This window comes from Sceloporus occidentalis, unplaced genomic scaffold (genome assembly GCF_023333645.1).
Source record: "Sceloporus occidentalis isolate IW3139 unplaced genomic scaffold, rSceOcc1.0.p SCAF_1, whole genome shotgun sequence".
Taxonomy (NCBI): domain Eukaryota; kingdom Metazoa; phylum Chordata; class Lepidosauria; order Squamata; family Phrynosomatidae; genus Sceloporus; species Sceloporus occidentalis.
In genome coordinates this window covers 294,317,691-294,337,620 of record NW_028316981.1, presented here as the reverse complement: position 1 = coordinate 294,337,620, position 19,930 = coordinate 294,317,691, and the positions used below count along the sequence as shown (strand labels likewise).

The 19,930-nt window shown below is 45.0% G+C and overlaps 1 protein-coding gene across 1 annotated transcript; it reads right to left on the bottom strand.

Annotated features, from left to right (window-relative positions):
• Nucleotides 1–16,623: 16,623 nt before the first annotated feature.
• On the bottom strand, nt 16,624–19,368 carry LOC149324089 (protein NYNRIN-like). The gene has a single exon (XM_089486338.1). The coding sequence runs from the start codon at nt 19,366–19,368 to the stop codon at nt 16,624–16,626; it is 2,745 nt and encodes a 914-aa protein (XP_089342464.1).
• Nucleotides 19,369–19,930: the final 562 nt, after the last annotated feature.

Here is a 19,930-nt window from a genome sequence, read left to right as displayed (position 1 = left end):
TTCGGTCAGCCTAAAGGGGAGAGAATTTTATTGCAGTTCAGTATCACTTCCTGAACATCAGTTACTTCAGACATCAGAAGAGCTGCCAGACCCAGAAAAAACCACAGGAGTGAAGAAAAACAACCAACCCAAAGGGAAGGTATTTTTTTACCAGACATCAGAGGAGTCACAGATAGAATAGGGAAACTGATGAGTGAACCTAACCTCCAAATGATCTGCAGACTGTCCAAGAAAATCCAGCAAATGCTACACTCATTGAAAGACCGGAGAGACCCTCTCACAGCTGCAAGAGTTTACTGCATGCCATGCAGCTGCAAACAAATCTACATAGGGGAGCACTAAACACAGTGTTCAAATGCAAATCAAGGAACATGAGAGACATGGCAGACTGAGCCAGCCAGAAAAATCAGCAGTAGCAGACCATGTTATAAACCAGCCTGAGCATAAAATGCTATTTGAAAACACTGTAATGCTGGACCATCAACTATTAGACCAACAACTTATCAGGTCAGAATTCACGAGGAAGTCATTGAAAATCCACAAACGCCTGGACAACTTCAACAGGAAAGAAGAAACCCTGAAAGTAAACACGGGCGTGTTATAAACCACCCCTATGGGGCTGCCTGTAACCGGCCCTTTCCTCGCTGTATCGGTGCCTCGGCTGCCACAACGGCAACAGCTGAGGCCCCGATCTGCCGCTTTCCAGGCCACGGGGAAGCGTAGTCATGGCGGCGCCCATCTGTATAGGGCGCCGCTATTTTGTACGGACTGGGTCCGTACTAGGGTTAGGGGCATCAAGAAGTGATGTCCCTTTCTAACCCTAGTACGCGCTCGTCGCGTACTAGGGTGCCCGTTTGTAACGGGCCAGAGTTTGGCTACCAGTCCTGAGAAAAACCAAAATCAAGTCTCAGCACATGCAAATGAACATCACCCAGGGCCAGGGGTTTCTCAGCAGACAATGGATCACAAATTAAACAGACACAAATCTTCTCACATATCCTCCCACCCTGAGGCCTTGCCATTCTCCCACAGACCAAACACAGAGATTAACATGTAAATCACTTCCTCTCAACCAAGGGTCATACAGTATATATCCCTCACACACCTCCATGCCTCCGTTCTCTGAAGATGCCAGCCACAGATGCAGGTGAAACATCAGGAATTTTCCAGAACATGGGCACATAGCCTGAAAAACCAAGAAAAACTATCAGTTATTTCTGCCCATTTTATAACACTAAAGAATATTGTTAACAGAAGAGGGCTAAGGGTTGGGGAGAAGATGGCCTCAGACTGCATTGGTCCCCAGACTCAAACGTCTGTCTTGCCAAAGGGGAGGAGTTCACATTCAAGTCCCTATTTGTTCATGCACTACATAGCTATAACAGTATGATACCTTTTAAATGTCTTGGCTGCATTCTTGAGAATCCTGGGATATGTAATTGGTGGGCACTCAGCATTGTCTGCTAGATAACTAGTGCTGTAGTTCAGAGTAGGGCATAATGTTCTCTAGCATATAATTCTATGTCCAAACTACAAAACTCAGGCAATTCAAGTGGTATCAAACTGCTATAATAGTACAGTGCAGATGTAGTCCTGGTGTGCAAGCAGGAGCAAGGAACTAGATATTAATTGTCTCACAAAGTTATATGCTTAAGACAGCAAAAGTTAAGAGCAGACAGGGGCTTTAAATACATACTGCCAATTTCTTCTATTTGAGGAAGCGCTTAAAAACAAACAACCTTCCTGTAAAAAACTGGAAGTAATCCATTAATGTCCTAGTGCTGTATGGATGGGGTTTAGGCATCATTTGGTTACCCTACCCTAGGATTCCTCTGCAAGATCTACTTCCATTGGCTGAGTGAGACAATCACCAACTGGTGACATTACTAAGGAGATTTCACAAGAAAACCACTGTGATTTACCCTTCCTTCCACATCTGCTTTTAAAGGGGGGATTTTTGTTGTTGTTATCCATTCTTGAGTCGCTCTCAACCCATCTCCAAGACTCCCTATGCTCCACTGCTCTGCTTAGGTCCTGCAAATTCATACCCATGACCTCCTAGAGTCCGTCCATCTAGCATGTGGCTTTCCCCACTTTCTGCTTTCCCCTACCTTTCCTATCATTATTGTTTTTTTCAGTGAGTCATGCCTCCTTATGATGTGGCCAAAGTACAACAGCCTCAGTCTAATCATCTTGATGCAATAGTAATCTACCAGCATGGGGAGAGGGGTTCTGGGAGGAGAAACTTAAGTTACTGGTTTCCTTTTTAACACTTCTCAAGATAACACAATACTGGCAGGATAAACAGCCTTAATTTGCAAATGAAGTAGAACAGTTGCCTCAGGTTCCATAGCCAAATGACAAAGCCAACCAACCAACCAACCTCTGGATAAATATCATAATTGTTGCGCAGTTGTGATATTTTATGTTTAAAAGCTTGCCTGGAGGGCTGAGAAAAAGTGGGAAGGTGGTAGAGTCAAAAATTAAGAAAAACATGTGGTGTAGGTGAAACTTAAGCAAGAGCACTCTGTATGGGGTAGAGTATCACTATAGCACAATTGCAGCTTGCTGTTTTTTTTAACTGCACAAAAGAGTATATATTTGATGTTCATTGGCCATTGCCAATTATGAGAAGGAAGGTTGACCAAGCCTACCTACAACACCAGAGTGTGACGAGACAAATGCAAGAAACAACATTATTGAATCAGCACAGCACTGTAGGGGGAACAGGGGAAAGTTGTTTGTTTTTTAATGCAAGGCAACAAGTTTGTTTGATAAACTCTTTAGCCAAACTGAAAAATGGTTCCAGCAATGGTCTACCCCTTCTCTGTTGTTTCACTGTCTCCAGCTGTGTCTTCATCTTCTCCTATGTAGGCCTTTCTTTCTGTGGAGATCCCTGGCAATCAAAATGTCTTGCAGTCACATAGTCTCCTCCTGCAACTTTGAGTGTTCCAGCAATTCTGATGCTGCCTTTGCTCTCTGGATCCCTAATGGCTGAAGAAAGAAAACTAGGGTTAAGGATAACTCAGTTCAATCACTACAGTTATGATGCTCCAGCTACCTTTGATTTCTTGCAAGTTCTTCTGAATCTTCTGTGGGAATGAGATTTTTTGTGGAATCCAATTCCTTTCTTTTGAAGACATCTCCCCAGGACTGGGATGGACACTTTTCTAATCAAATTTCTTCCAGCAGCAAAAGCTCCACAGCCATGTGTATAAATATACCTGCAAACGTGGGATAATATACCATGCATCTGATGGGGTGGACACCCCTCCCTAACTTTGTGCCATAATAAGACCAGAATCCTGTTGCTGGTCTCAACTAGAAAAGACCTATTGAATCTATGGAATTTGCCCAAGTGTTGACTCATGGTTCAACACGTGAATCCATGGATCTGTTCTAACTGGGACTCACCAATAAGATGTAGGCGAGAGTGTGTTCTGGATGAAGACTTTAAGGCAAGTGTCAGAATCGTGCTAGACATAGGCCTCTTGCAGCACTCCAAAATAGTAAGTACAATAACTACCAGCCCTCAAAAAGACAATCATGCCTCTAGACATCTCCAGGGGGTGTTATTCCCTATTTAACGTTTTGTGCCTCCAGTAGAATTTGTTTATCACTCATGTGAAGTTTGGTCAAGAGTGTTGGGTGCAGCTTGTAAAGATGCAGAGAAGAGTGGTAGAAATGAGGTAAGGTGGTCCTTGGATGCTCCTTAGTTGCCCATTCCTGGTTTTAAGTTTTCACAAGATCCTTTGTAGCTGTCACAGCCCAAAAAGTTAGGATTTCTGCAAGTAAATAAATCTTACGACTTGACGGTAATGCGGCAAATCAGACCCAGGCAGTGGAACAATGCAGACCTTCTGAAACACCTGCAGAGAAGACAGCTGAAAAGTACTTTTCAACACTCACCAAAGTGAAGGTGAAACAAGGGTGGTCGTTTCACCTCAGCTCATGTCTGATCACATCACTTTGTGACAGTTTTCCATGGAGACAGTTTGTGTGCCTGGTTTTGATTTGAGAAGTCATTTTCAATACACCCAAATAAACCTAGGAATATTCTGAAGGCCTAATCACCATATGAGAAACAGAAATATTGGTAAGATAAACTCTTAGGGTTAAAAAAAGAATCATATCTGGGGGGAAATGTTTTCCTTTTATCCATCATATTTTCTGCATTTTGACATTGGTAATATTCTTCAGGAAACTGTGATGTCATTTCCTCTCTGCTGCCTAGTTACATAAATGCTGGAAAACAGCCATTTCAAACAACTTCCAAACAGATGGCCATGTGTATAAAATGCCAGAAAGTGAGAGCAGCCACTTACTGTAAAAATGTTCCCCCGCATATGGTATAATGTTTATTTTATAACACCCCCCCCCCCCTCTCATGGCCTTATGTGGGTCATTCTTCTAATTTTTCCAGGCACAAATCCCTAGGAAGTGACTATTACTGTAATAAAGCAAGAACAAACTAAAATTCTTTTTTTAAAAAGCAATCTGAGCAGAATACAGCTATGCAGCTTAGTGTTCATTAATAAGAATAAAGATTCACAAAGGAAAAAAAATTACATGTAAAACATTTTATTTGTTATGGGCCTTTAAAATTGAACTTTAACAGTGCTATCTTGCAAACACTCTTCCTGAATGTTTTCTCTGCTAAGTTTTCAGAGGCTTACTCCCAAGTAGGTAGAAATAAGATTGCAGTGTAAAAGGCCTTATACAATGAAAACAGGTAGCTGAAGGCTCAACAGTGGTAACAATAAAAATATTCTACAGTTTAAAAAGTTTTGTATGCTTGAATAAGTTAATTTCCAGAAACCTGTCCTCAGTGCAATAAATATTATTATGGAATCATCACATGTTCTAGAGCAGTGATTCTCAAAATGGATGGTACTGAGGGAAAGATCCAATGGGTGAAGAAAAAGAGGCTGGCGGGTGTGTGTGTATTAAGTATTGGTGTGGGGAACCAGCAGCCTTTAGGACCATGGTGGGGATCAGGGTTGCATGAAACTTCCCTTTTCAGGGTCCCTTAAAACCCATGTGCAGCCTTCTTGGTGACTGCATATGGTGGTGGCTCCTGCTCTTCATGTGGTGATGTCTTCAGCACAGGTGAGGGACTTCTTGGTCACTGCTCAACCAGCTGCTTTGTGGCTGATCCCAGGATGATCAGGTGCAAAGGAAGCACCGATCAAGATTGGTGGTTTTGAATTTGCAATAGAACGGTAGTCGTAATATCAAGAAATAGGCATTGGGGAGCACTAGAGGGGCAGTCTGTTTCATCCCCGAGTTAGGGGGCCTTGAATGGAGAGAGGAAGGGCATACAAACTCTTGCTAAATCCCCCAAAAGGACATACACACAAATAAGGGAAACTTATGAATGTGTATATCATAACAGGATTCCAGCCATCATGGGATTCACTAGTTGACTTTATAAAATGCATGTAATACTTCACGTAGCCAAAAGGAGTTCTTAAGCTTGGGTGTAAATTGTTAACTATTTTGTCCTCATATGCAGAGATTAATAATAATTGTAGCTTTCTACCTGCTGGGGGGAAACCAACATTCCTTCACACTGTGCTTTTCAACTTATGGTGACCCCCATGAATTTCATAGATTTTTCTTAGATATGGAGTACTCAGAGGTGGTTCTGCCAGTTACTTCCTCTGAAACATAGCCTATAGCACTTGGTATTCATTGGCAGTCTCTCATCCAAGTACTAACCAGAGACTATCCCTGCTTAGTTTTTAAAATCAGATGAAATCTGGTGTCTTTATGATAGTTAAGGTCTTCACACTATTCTCTCTGTATTCCAATGTTCTGAAATGTTTTAGAGAAATTATTCTGCATGGAAAGCACTTTTTTCTGGCAAAGCATGTTTTCTGTGTAGAAAAAATGGTTTTCCCTTTAGGAAACAGTGTTTGCTGCACAGAAAGAGGGATTACATGGTTGGGTTTGCATTGGAAATCTATTCAGAAAAAGAAAGGGAGTTGCACAAAAAAGCATGTGTTTTTCTATGCAAAATAATTCCTCCACACTTTGAGATATTTGTATATGGGCAGAAAACTGTGCAAGATTGTCACTGGTTTATTACTCTTTTTAAAGGGGTTTCCTGATGATCTTGTTTTTGATGTGGGAATGAATACAGTAGGCCCTTTTTATGCATGAAGGTTCCATTCTGGATCCTCCTCACTGATGACAAAAATGACCACATACACATGCGGACAATGAGGTCAATGTAGTTTGCTGGCCGCAAATGCTCAAATCTGCAGATGGAAAGCCCGCAGTAATGCTGTAATAACAAATATTATTTTCATCCCTATTCTAAAGTAATTTCAGTATAATGTAATATAATATAATATAATAATGTATAACTTTATATTAATTAAAGCCACACACATTTCCTTAAATCTCCTATTCAGGAAAACATCCAACAAATCCAGCTTATAAATGAATACTACACTTTCCATAATTAAAACTATTCAGATATCAACAAAAGAGTAACATCTTTGCTTGGCACCAAAAAGACAAGTGAGTGTTCCCTAGATAAAACATTCCACTGAAAAGGTACATTCTCTCGTTTTCACATTAGAGTCAATACAAAGATACTGATTTCCCAGTGCCAAGCTAAAAGACCTTCTCCTAGTAGAAATGAAGGCCAGAATTCTCTTGGTGACTTTTGCTAGAGTAACTAGTGAATTCTTTTTGGGCATTTGCACAAGAAGTTATTCACTACCTCTTTGTACAATGTCTTCTTGCTGGTTATGGAACAGTAGATAGACAGCACTAATATGGGACTATATCTCCTGGTCCCCGATTGATTTCAGGTGTTGTGCCCAGGAGTGTACCTTGGTGCAGCCAGGCGAAAAAGAACCCTCTTTGTCTTAACCAATCATTGATTAGTTGCTGGGATGCATTCAGGTGCTGTTCAAAATGAAGCAACCTTCACCCTAATGAACAACTCAATTAAGGTATATATAGGATGTACTGAGAGCCAGTGTGCAATAGTGGTTTAAGCAATGGACTGTGACTTTGGAGACCAGGAGTCAGTTCCCAGCTCAGCTATGAAATGTACTGGGTGCCCTTGGGCAAGTAACATGATCTCAGTCCAAAGGAAAGGCAATGGCAAACCTCCCATGAACAAATAGTGCCAAGAAAACCCCATGATAGGATGACGTTAGCATCACCATTAGTTGTAAATGATTTGAAGGCATGGAACCGCATGCCAAGAGTGGAATAGACTGCCTATGGATAGACTATATGGGTCCTTGTGGTCCTTTCCAGCTCTGTGATTCTATGACTTCCAGCATAGGTGTGCTGGCAAAGTCTTACACAATTCTATATTGGAGAAGATATTGGCTAGCAACTACTAGAACTAGTTTGCTGACTTTGAGATGAAATCTTTCTTCCTGATTCTCTTGGAAAGATTTTCACAGTGAACACGTGAAGGTCATAATTTACCATTATCCCACCGATGATAAGCAAATGGCTTCTTTCCAGAAAAACTTCAGATCAGCCCTCTAGTTCAGCACAGCCAAAACCAAACTCAGCATATTTTAACAAACATGGAAGCAAACCTATTGATGCTATAATAGGAATAGGGAGAAAGTATATGAGGATGGCCCTTAAATTGGATAATTTGCATCTCAGGGGAATCTATTAAATATTTTCCAAAATTATAAATACAGATTTGTGATTTTAGACCCAGGAGGTTTCCTGGGTGAACAACTAAGCAGAAACATATACTTAAACTGCAGATAATTTCACTTTTTAAAAAGATGTTTACATATCTTTCTTTTGCCTCACATTGTCAGGAGAATGTTCTCTGTCCCTTCTTATACATGATAGACATTTATTTCTGTGGAATTTCACTCCTCCACTTTCTGTTGCATGCTGACAGTGGCTGTGCTCAGCACACAGTCTCTGTGTGGGAGGCTTTGAAGTTCAAAGCCAGATCCAGTTAACCTATTTCTTTTTTGTTGAATATGCATTTTTTTTCCCTGTCAGAGTATCAACAAAGAAATGCACCTAGGAAAACAAATCAGCATATTTGATTTCAGCTTCAAAATGCTGGACTGAGCCAACTGCTTTTGATGATTTATGCAGTGGACAGACACTTAGGCACATCTGCTTGTTGTTGATGAAGAACATCTTTTTACTTAATGTATTACATTTGAAATATAGTTGCAAGTTATTGAAACTCTGGTCTGATCTGCACTGCAGAAATAATGCAGTTTGACACCACTTTAATTGCCGTTGCTCAGTGGTATGGAATTCTGAGATTTGTGGTTTGTTGCGACATCAGAGCTCTATGACAGAGAAGACTAAATATTGTGAAGTCAAAGGCTTTCATGGCCACCACCCATAGTTTTTTTGTGGGTTTCTCGGGCTATGTGGCCATGTTCTAGAAGAGTTTGTTCCTGATGTTTTGCCAGCATCTGTGGCTGGCATCATCAGGGAATTCATTCTCTAAACATGCCAGCCACAGATGCAGGTGAAATGTTAGGAATAAAGTCTTCTTAAACATGGCCACATAGCCTGAGGAACCCACTAAAAACTATAGACTAAATAGTTCACAAAACTTCAAATCCCAGAATTCCATAGCATTGGCCACAGCAGTTAAAGCAATGCTATATTGCATTATTTCTGCAGTGGAGATTATACCTTCAATACGGGTGACTCTTTTGAGAAACTGAAGCCTATGAAGAGCTTTCTCTCATTCTTATGTCACTTGAAGGCACATTAGGGACAGAAGAGATGATCTTCTTGGTGGCTGCCCCCAGGCATGAGAACTCCTTTCCTTGAGAAGTTATGCTGGCTTTCCCTTGCCTTTCATACTGCCAACAGGCAAATACTTTTTCATTCAGAAAGGCTTTCAGTCACTAACTGGTTATTAGGGAAGGATCTTTTAAAAAGGACGTTGAACTTCTTATTTTTGCTATATCTTGAAAATGTTTTTTTAAAAACAAACAAACAAAACTCTGCCTGGTTTTAATATGATTGCCTATTTAATTTTTAAAAATTGTTCCTTAAAATTACAACTTACTGGCTTAATCTCTTTTTGCTTTAGTCTTGCACTGGGATCAATACAGGATATTAAATAGCTAGATAAATAAACTGCAATTGAATAAAAGGAAGCTACAGAGCTATATAATTAGCTGGGAGTAATATCTGTGGATTTTCCTTTTAAGAAAGTTTGCATTTTGGCTTTGTGTGCTTTGAGTCTCCATGGGGAAGGAGGGAACACACAGTCACTGCCATCTGCAATCAGCACTGGCCCCATGCCATCTGACCAACTTTGACTAGCATCTAGTTGTGTCACTAGGGTTGGTGTCACCCATTGTAGTAACTCATGGTGTCAGCACCGACCCCCACTGACCTGCTTCCATGCCACAACATGCAGAATCCTTAGTAATGTTCTTTGTACTAATGTTACACATCAATTGTAATTCCCATATGTCACTGAATAATAATAATAATAATAATAATAATAATAATAATAATAATAACTTTATTATGTTTATTTATATCCCACCTTACTCCCAATACAGGGAATGTAATGATAATAATTGTGACATAAACAACTAGCACAATCAAAATTATACTTTTAAGTTACAGTATCATACACACAGCCTAAATGTATTTACATACACAGTCCTCCCTCCATTCTCACGGTCTTTGAACTCACATCCTTCACTTATGCGTGAGGGATGAATGGAGGGAGAATGAATGGGGTGCATGCCCGTGCATGCCCACACCTATATTCAAGCCAATGGATATAGGCGAAATTCCGTTTTTGTGAGGGGGTCCAGAATGGATCTCCCATGAAAAAGGAGGGGTGACTGTAGTTTCATGTACTTAAATATGGTAAAATGTGATATTTTAAAAGAATTTTTTTTTTAATTTGAAATTTGATTTAAAAAAAAACATCCTTGGGGCCTGCCTTTTCTCCTCCCACTGAACCACATCCCACTCATACCATTTCTTCAGCATTAATGGGACACACGCAAATGCCATAGCCTGTTTCTGCCAAAAGGCAGATGGTTGAGGAACAGTGGTGTCACCTCCGCTAGGGTGTCACCTGGTGCGATCCACACTCCCAGCACTCCCTAGTGATGCCACTGCTAGCAACCTAAAACCTACCATATTATCTGCCAGTTTGGGCCAGCTAACAGGTGTTTGGAAGATGTCTCTCTCCTAGAGGCAGAGGAGGTGACAAAGGATCAGAGAAACTGCTTGCCTGGGCTGTGATGGTCACAGTGGGCTGATTACCTTTGTGTCTCTGTTTCCAGCCACTATCAGCATCATCATTGGAGGTCTTATCTTTTACTTTTGACTTGTATATGAGCATGCTGAAGTATTACGATTAGTGAGGGAGGATTTTCAGCCCCACCACCATCACAGGCACATTTGTTGAGGACACGAGAGACAGCCTTTTTGACAGCTTCTCCCAAGTTGATGAACTTGCTCCCATGGCATAATCAGCTGGGCTCTTCCCTGCTAGCTATCCACTGGCAGGCAAAGACCTTTTTTTATTTAAAGCAGGCCTTGTATTAAGCAGGGCTGCACCTTTATGATGTAGTGGTTTGAATGTTGTACTACGACTCTGGGAAACAGGGTTCAAATCTCCTCTTGGCCATGGAAATCTTAGGCCAGTTACACTCTCTCAGCCTCAGATGAAAGTAAAGGCAAATCTGTTCTTGCCAAGAAAACCGTGTGATAGGTTCCCTTTAGGGTTTCCATAAGTTGGAAATGACGTGAAGTGGTTACCAATAGCACAGACATGGGGAAAGGTATTTGATATAAAGAAAGATATTTTGATATAAATTTGATGTATGTGAAATGAGGAAAAAATGTGTGTACATATTTTTGTTCTTTTTTCCCTTTTTATTCAGAAATAGTTGTTTTTGTCAAATTGATTATAATAAGTATAAAAAAATTGAGAATGTAAATAAGATTAAGATGTGAAATGAGCAAATCGAAATAAAAAAATATATATAATAATTAATAATAAAAAAATAAAAAAGGAAATGACGTGAACACACATAATAACAAGCAGATGAAGCTTTCAATGGGATGTTTTGTTTCTACATTTTATTATTCATGTTTTACAATTATTGCAAGATTTATTATGTTTTAAATGTGTGTTTTTTAAAATAATTGTGGACTGGTTATTTTTTAAACTTTTATATTAATGGTTTTTAGTTGTACGTTGTTTTAAATGTTGCTATTTTGTTGAGTGATTTCAAGTCATATTTGGCTTAAGACCTACAATGAAGTTTTCTTGGCAACATTTTTCCACAGGGGGTTTGCCATTGCTTTCCTCTGAGGCTGAGAGAATGTGACTTGTAGAAGGTCACACAGTGAGTTTCCATGGCCAAAAAGGGATTCAAATCGTGGCCTCCTGTAGATGGGCAAAACATTTCTGGTAAATATGGCAAATTCAGCTTCAGTTTGTTTTCCCTCATCCAATCCATTACCACTTTAAGATAATCATTGAGAGGCGAGACACCAAATGAAGTCAAAGCTGAGGGCCGAGGCATGGAGAAATATATCTGGGTGCCATCAGCGTACTGATAACACTCCGCCCCATGCCAATTGTAGCCAAGGGTCCGTTAGGGGAATTTTATTATGTTGTTATTAGTCCAAATAATGCAAGAGGGGGCTGGCTACAAGAGCCCACCAAGATCGTCTCCCGATGTGTATACGGAGAAGACCAGGGGATCCCAATAAATAAAGCTGAGACGGATATTAATAACTAGATGTCTAATTTATTGAAATATGGGAAAAACACATGCGTTGCGCATACACTCACACAAACACTCAGGACTCAGGAAAATCAGGGTTGGAAAATAGGAACAGATTTCAGGCGTTACTAAGGGTGATGCTTACCAGAATGTAGATTCCCTCCGGGGAGCGAATGGAGTGGTGGTGGACAGTGAGACAGTCTGCTCCGCAACCTGGGTTTGAGCAGAGATGCCGGCTACCAGAACAGAGGTCTGACTGACGTGGAGTAAGTAGACCTTGCAAATGGCGCGCTGAGCAGCCAAAGTTGGGACCTTTTAAGGGCGAAATCTCGCCTGAGGGCAGAGAGTTTTGGTGATTGAAACAAAGGCGTTTAATTGCTTTCTTTCACCTGGATGTCTGGATCTGATAATATCACTGACTTAAGTTGTTCGGACAACAGACTTGAGGAGGGGGTGATAGCTTCAGGCAAGGCAAACATTTACTCTTCCTGACTCAAGATAATCCCTTCATGCGACTTCCCAGACCTACTGAGATGTAAATGGGGCTTCTCCCCTCAGGGGAGGTGCACATGTCCTCTCGCTTTGCCAGTAATGGAGGACAGGCTTGGAGTCTGGCCAGGGGTCATCCAAGGGTTATCATTGATTCCAAAATTTATATAAACCAGCATGGGTAACATTCTCCCCCCCCCCCTCGGAAATTTCACAGACACTCAGGCGAGTGGATGGGTATTTTCCAAATTACTCTTTGCCATATAAATTTTGGGGTGTGAATGTTGGGGAGGGCGTCCTATTAGGGGAAGCATCTCGGTTGTAAGGCCTGTCTCAAGGGATAGGGATTTTTCGGAGCTAACACACACACACACATAAGCATATAAAGTCAATAGCAAATGGGGAAACATAAGCAACAAGAAAATGCCTTCAATAGGCAGCAAGCAAAGCAATAAACAATCAATATGCACATGAAATATTTGTAGTCACAAAGCTGTGAGTGTGACATAAGTCTCTATGGTTGGCGGTTTGTATATGGAAAGACAGAGTCCATGTTAGGTTTTATTCAGTGGGAGCCAGATGGCTTAGTATGGGTATGAGAATGCGGGCATGAGGCAAAGTTGTCCTGCAAGAAACAATTTCTTTGCAGCCAATGTCCATATGGCAAAAGGATGAGCCATAGATCCTGTATGCGGGCATTGGTCATGGTGAAGTGGGCTACTGTCCATGAAATGGCGGTTTAAGTCCAGTGGCAGATGGTCCCTTTGGCAGGACCTCTGGCTGTCTAGCCCAAGTTCCTTTGGATAGACCGCATCAAGGAGCGGGCGGCGGCGGGCACGTGAGAGCTGTCATCGGGGGCCGGCAGCAATGTGGAGGGCCGTCCGGATCGGGAATGAAGAGTGAGAGCACCGGCCGGGTCTCGGGCGCGCCTCTGGAGGGCACCGCGCGGGGCTGCTGATGTGGGAGTCCTCGTCCGGGAAGGGGACATCTGAGGCTGGAGGGCGGTGTGGCACACCTTGTGCCATGGCATCGGTGGGACAGCAGTTGCGGGGTCTGGTCTTGAAACGCGTAGGGGGCTTACCTTCCCCATGACAGAAGGCTGGGAGTCATGCAGGGGCGGGTTGAGTCGTGGATTGGTTAATTTGGGTCACATGGGCGAAAAGGGAGCGATGATTGGCTGGCCCAAGTTTGGGCAATGAAGCCGACGGGGCCATGAGAAAGAGGGGTTTAGCATGCTGGGAAAATATGCAAATTAGGTCTTAACTTTGGGCTATCGGTGTCTTTTATAGCTTAATTAGCCATCTGTCGGCTTTGAGAGACCCAGTCCTGGGTAGCCCAAGAATGGAGGAACAGTCTGGGTGGCAGGGTTTAGAAAGAGGGGCGGTGTCACCATGACTAAAAAGATAGCGGGGACTGGTTAGGTCCCGGGCCTTGAGAGCAGTTGGGTTGCCCTTGTCTGGGCTTCCCGTGAAGGGAGGCCTGACATGCCGTCTTAGATCGGCATCCTTGGTGGAGCCGCGGCAGTGGTCCTGCTTTGCTGATTCAGGACCTGTGCTATGCCTAGGCGAGTCCTCTCATGAGACGACCCGCCTGGCGCAGCAAGCTGCCGCGTGCGCTCCAAGGATGCCAGTCTATTTCGGCCTGCACAAAAATAGGGGCGGGGGAACTTCCCCTGCCCCACATACTGGTTAAAAAATAGAAAAAAAAAGAAGAAAGAAAAAAAAAAGGACAAAAGGTTCCCCCCCCAGGTCCCTTAATGGACTCTTCCGTGAAGGGTGGGGGCCTTGTAGAGGAGCATGGGGTGGGGTTGTTAGAATGAATGACATGCAAGAGGGATGGGCCGCAGGCGACTAGCCCCATGGATTGGTAGCCTGCTGGGTAATATGCAAAATAGCCTCCACTAGCTCTTTTGCCTTTTGCCTGTGATAATTAGCCGAAATTGTCAGCAAGCCAAACCGAATTAGTTTTGGGGAGATGAACTGACATACCATAAGGTGTGCAAGGGCATAGAGCCCTGTCATTAGGTAGACCTCGCCGTTACCTAGAAGGCAGTCATGTAGTGTGAGCCGGCCGTGAATTTGTGGTTGTGTTTTTAACCTCTGTGTGGGAGTGAGTGATTGTTTGTCTTGGCTGAGCGGACACACTGTCGCGGCTTCACCAAGGAGAGCAACCACTACCTCCCGCACTAGGGCGGAGGGGGCAATCCTTCCGCCCGCCTAAGACTGTAAAAGACAGATGAATTAGGCATGAAGCCTAGTAGGTGGAGCGCATGCTGTGCTTAGAGGGCTGTGGAGGGAGGTCTAGTTCTCTGCGGATGGCTCTGAACTCCGCCATTTGCTTGCGCACCCAGCATATTAGACTGGTAGAGCCGATTACAGTGATAATTTGGACTATGACTATTATTGTTAGGGGATTGGTGAATAAATTTAAAATAGCCTGTCCGGTGGCGGACCAATCCCAGTCTCCCCACCAGGATTTGGTGGTGGCTTGCTGTATGTCTTGGGTGATTTTCAGAATTTGCTTGGCCCGGAGGTCTACTGTCAATTTGATGCGGTCCTCAGTCTGCTCAATTTGTTTGGCGGCCTTGCTTAAATTGGTAAGCAAGCACAGCCATTTGGAGACTGGCAGTTCATCTTCGATGTGGAAGCCCCTTAACAACTTATGATCCACATGATATATGGTCTCGCTGGTGTATTCTCTGACCAGCTCGTGTAGGTAAAACTCCTGGCCGAGGCAGTCCTTTATATGCACACGGCAAAAACAAGGGTTACCTTTGAATCTATCTATGTCTATGTCATATTCTTGGGGGAGGATGGTGATATGTGGGCATGGGGTACGTAGGCAAAAGCAGTCGTGGGTCATTTGTACCATAACTGAGGTCCGGGTGGGGATTATGACATGTTCTTGGACGTCTTGCATGGGGGTTCCTTCTAGACCGCCATAGCAATGCATCCACTGCCTGGTTTTAACACACCCAGCCAAGTCATAAAGGTGGGTGCCATTGGCCCAATGTAATAGCTTGTCCGGAATCATTGTGGTATTGCTCCCAGCAAGGGGTAAGCCCAGGTGGGAGACCGGGTGAACTATTTGAGGGTCCCATACCCTCTCATGATATATGCCAATTGTCAAGATCATGTCTTGCCATCAGGCTCCTGTGACTGTCATTAAGTCGGAGGGGTATTGGATTGAGTCTGGGTACCTAACCTTCAGCAATCCCAGAACTTCGGGGTGAATTAACTTCATCAGGGATGCCTGTATTAATTGCGACGCAAATGCCATGAGGCTGCTCTGTATTTGCGTGCACTGGATGGCTATGGATAAATTGTAAATGCTATTTTGAAGGGACCGCCCGAGGTCAATGATAATTTCCTTTTCTACCCCTACCCACTGGGGCAGGATGTGTCCAATTATATCTATGCCTTGGTTAAGCCCGAGGCGATGGAGACCCCTGCTTCCTTAGTTTTGGAGCCTACTAAGCCAAGTTTGTTTGCCAGTGTTTCTGTGCCTATGGCATTCAGTACTCCTTCTCCTACACCGAGGCCTCCCAGGACGGTGCCAACCACGTCCCGTTTGCCTCTGAACAGTGGGTGTGTTACGGGCTGCCATCTCTTTTCTAGCTGTTCCCATTGTGCCCAAGCGGCTTTTAGATATGGGCCACAAGAGGGAATGGCTTTAGCTACATTCACTGCTGTGAGATTTAGGGATAAATTGGTGATGATGGGCTGGGTCTCCGAGTAGGCATAGACAGCAACATCTCTCCTGATGACTAGGTTTCCTATATACATCGGGGGTTCTTTGAGGATGGCTGGGGCGTATATGGGGATGTAGGGGCACTCTATGTTATGGCACCCAGCACTGCATCTAGTGGGGGTCCGGGTCAGGTTATGACACAGGAAGAGTCTAGTTTTCCATGTCCATGTAGGCCGGCATTGCTTGTCTAGGGAGAGGGTTGTATAGAATGAGGAGGGGACCTTACTGAGTGGAGGGTCAAACCGATGGCGGTTCCAGAATCATGCGGAGAGGGGGAGGCGACCTGCGTCGGCCTCTACCCATGTATGTCCCTGCGGACCGAATATAATGACTTCGGACTTTATGGTCCTGACTTCTGTCACATAAATCCTGGTTTTGATTTTAAGGGGGAGTTTTTTGTCATACCAGATGCGGGCTTCGTCCATGGCATCCAGGACTTCGTAAATCCCGGGGTAGGGTGGTGCCCACTGACAATCTGCCTCAATGTTGAATTCCCACGTTGTGTCAAATTGTGTAGGGTACGTGGGGAGGGCCATGCCTCTGTCTAGCCATATAAGGATCCCTAGGGTCCAAATATGGCACGCCATCTCGTGTCCCTGTGGGGAAACAGAGATGGGTTTTGAGTGACGGGTCCTATATCTTAACCTCCATCGTCACACAGAAAAGTCTCAGACAGGTCAATTATGGGGAGTTCGGGCCACTCCTGTATGGTCCTTACGGGGGCTGGTCCCCCTTTCCATTCCTTCAGCTGGGAGGAGTGGAAGTATTTAAGTCTTTCTCCTTGTTTGCTTGGGATGCACACTTGATATACTGCTGGCGAGACTCTCTCGGTGATTTTCACGGGCCCAACCCATTTAGCGGACAGGGCGTGTTTGTGTTGGGAGAAGTTCCTATACATGACAAGCTGTCCTGGGTCCCATTGCTGGGGGTTGCGCACCCACCCTAGCTTGCGGTCCATGGCCTGCATGTTTTTGCCGAGGTTTGCGGCGACCTGTTTGTGGATGTGGCTCAGGCTCTGTAAGAGAGTCCGGATCCATTCGTGGTTCAGTAGAACCGGTTCTAGCTCTGTTGGCAGGGTGGTGTTTATCCAAAAGGACTCCGGCATGGCCATTTTCCTCCCGGTCATGACCTGGTGCGGCGTGAAGCCGTGGGATGCCACCGTGCCTCGGAAGGCCATGAGAATTATGGGGAGTTTGGCATCCCAATCTTTCCCAGAGGCCTTTACCACTTTGCGTAGCGCCTCCTTGAGGGTCCTATTAGTGCGTTCGACCCCCCCTGAGCTTTGTGGGTGGTACGGAATATGGAACTTCTGCCGGATGCCTAAGGCTCGGCAGAGCTCCTTCATAACCTCCCCGGTGAAGTGTGGCCCGCAATCGTGGTCCAGTTCGCGCACCATCCCAAATCGTGATAAGACTTGGGTGAAAAGGATTTTGGCTGTGGTTGCCGCGGTGTTATCCTTAGTGGGGAAAGCTTCTACCCATTTACTGAAGGGGTCGATTATGGTGAGGCAGTATTTGTTGTGCCTGGCGGTAGTGGGCAGAGGGCCAATAAAGTCTATTTGGAGCCGGGTCCAAGGGCCATTAATGCGCTGGTGCCTCATAGTGGTCTTGGGACCGCTAGGGTCCGCGTTAACCATGGCGCAGGACAGGCAGTTGTCCACCCATTGGTCTACCTCCTCTCTCATTTTAGGCCACCATCCTGCCTCCCTTACACGTTCGTAGGTGCCTTGTTTGCCTCTGTGCCCGATCTCATGTATGAACTGTATGAGATCCCCTCTGATGTCTAGGGGCACAATCCAATGGTAGGTTCCTTCACTATCTACTGCCCACCACACTCTTTCTTTCTCCTCTATCTTGTACCGGCCCGTGGGGTCCCTGCCTATACAGCTCAGTTCCCTTATCTCTCGGTCTCCCTTCTGTAGTTCGGCCAGGTCAAGGGTAGGGGGCATTAGCGGATTTTTCGGTTTAACGTTGATTGGGTGCAGTGGGGTAGCCGTCTCTGACAGCCGGGCTGCCTCCTTGGCTAAGGAGTCGGCTTGGTTATTCCATTTGGCCACCTCTTGTGTCCCCTTCTGATGTCGCTTTATGAAGGAAACTTGGGTGTCCGCTGTGCGGTCTAGGATTAGGTCTGCTACCTGTTTCCAGATCTCTGTGTGTGCTACAGATTTGTCGTCATTGGTCTTCCATTCCCTATTTATCCATATTGGAAGCCAATCTGTGGTGGCGCTCACAGACCACTGGGAGTCTGTGTAAATGGCTATGGGGGTGTCATGGGGCTCAAAAGCCAAGATTGCCAGCAGCGCAGTTACTTCAGCTGCTTGGCTGGAATGGGGGCGGACGGTGCCTTGCAGTATGTGGGAGTCATTGACTCTGATGGCCCCATATCCCGTGTAGCGGGTGCCCTCTAGGCAGTATGAGGATCCATCACAGAACCAGCAGTGGAACCCTTTCTCTAGAGCTGTGGATAAGGGTTCCCCAGGGGTGACTGGCCATGCGTGGTCAGCAATGGGTGGCAGTGGACATTCGTGGGCAGATCCAGTGACAATTAGCCCATAGGGGGCCGGAGGCTCGCTCGCTTGTCGCTGGTAGCTCACTCCCCGTTTTACCAACTCTAAAGTCCACTTTGCAATTCTGGCATTGTGCACCTGGCCGTCCTGGATTTTTCCCGACAGGATGTACTTCAGTGGGGTATGAGGTGTCTGCACTATCACTCTGGCGCCTCCTATGATAAATTCCCATTTGGTCAGGGCCCACACTAGGGCCAAGCAAGTTTTCTCACACGGCCCAAATCTGACTTCGGTGGGGGAGAGGTTGCGGGAAGCATAGGCTACAGCTCTTTGGGTGCCGTTCCGGAGCTGAGAGAGTATAGCCCCTATGTGGCCATCCGAAACTGCTAGCTGGATGTAGAATGGTTGGCTCACATCTGGATGTACCAGGGCCGGGGCTTTGGCAAGGTCCTGTTTTAAGGTGGCAAATGCTTTTTCCTGTGTGGGCCCCCATTCCCAAGCGGCTCCTTTCTTTAGGAGAGCATACAGCGGCTTGGCTTTAGGGGCGAATGCCTCAATGAATTCCCTTGAAAAGTTGAAGGTGCCCAGTAGGGCCCGCAATGAGGACACATCGGTGGGAGCAGGGAGTTTTCCAATGGTCTCAACTCTCTGTGAGTCAGGGGTCCTGCAATCCGTTTGCAGATTTAGACCAAGGTATTTTACTTGGGTCTGAACTAACTGGGCCTTCTCTCGGTTAGCCTTGAACCCAGTTTCCCTAATGAGATCTAGCACCTCCCTGGTTACTTCGGCAGTTTTTTCTGGGGTACTGGAGTGGACCAGAATGTCGTCCACATAGGACAAGACGTGGCGACGTGATTCGGGGCGTAATCTAGTCCACATCTTAACTACATGTGAGTGGCAGATACTAGGGCTCGAGTGGAAGCCTTGGGGGCACCTTTTAAAACACATTTGCTCTCCTCTGAACTCGAATGCGAATTTATAATAACAGCTTTCATGGAGAGGGATGGAGTGAAATGCATTGGCCAAATCAAATCACGCTGTAGAATCTGGCTCCAGCGGCAATGGCGGCCAGGATCTCATTGTATTTTGCCACTACCGGGGCAACGGGAGGGGTGACTGCGTTTAGGGCCCTAAAATCTACAGTCATCCTCCATGTGATGCCATCGGCTTTCAGCACGGGCCATAGGGGTGCGTTGCATATGGACTGCATAGGCAAAATTACGTCCCATTTGAGCAGCCCTTCTATGGTCTTGGCAATACCTTCTTCTGCCTCTCTGGGGTACCGGTACTGTTTTTGTGGTGGGGGATCCTTTCCCTCAATGAGCACACAGGCTCCTTTAACGGTGCCGCACTCCATTTTATCTGTGATCCAAACCTCAGGGAATGCTTGTACCCATGGGTCTGTGGCAATGGGGGAGAGGGGCATCGGGGCTTTTAGAGC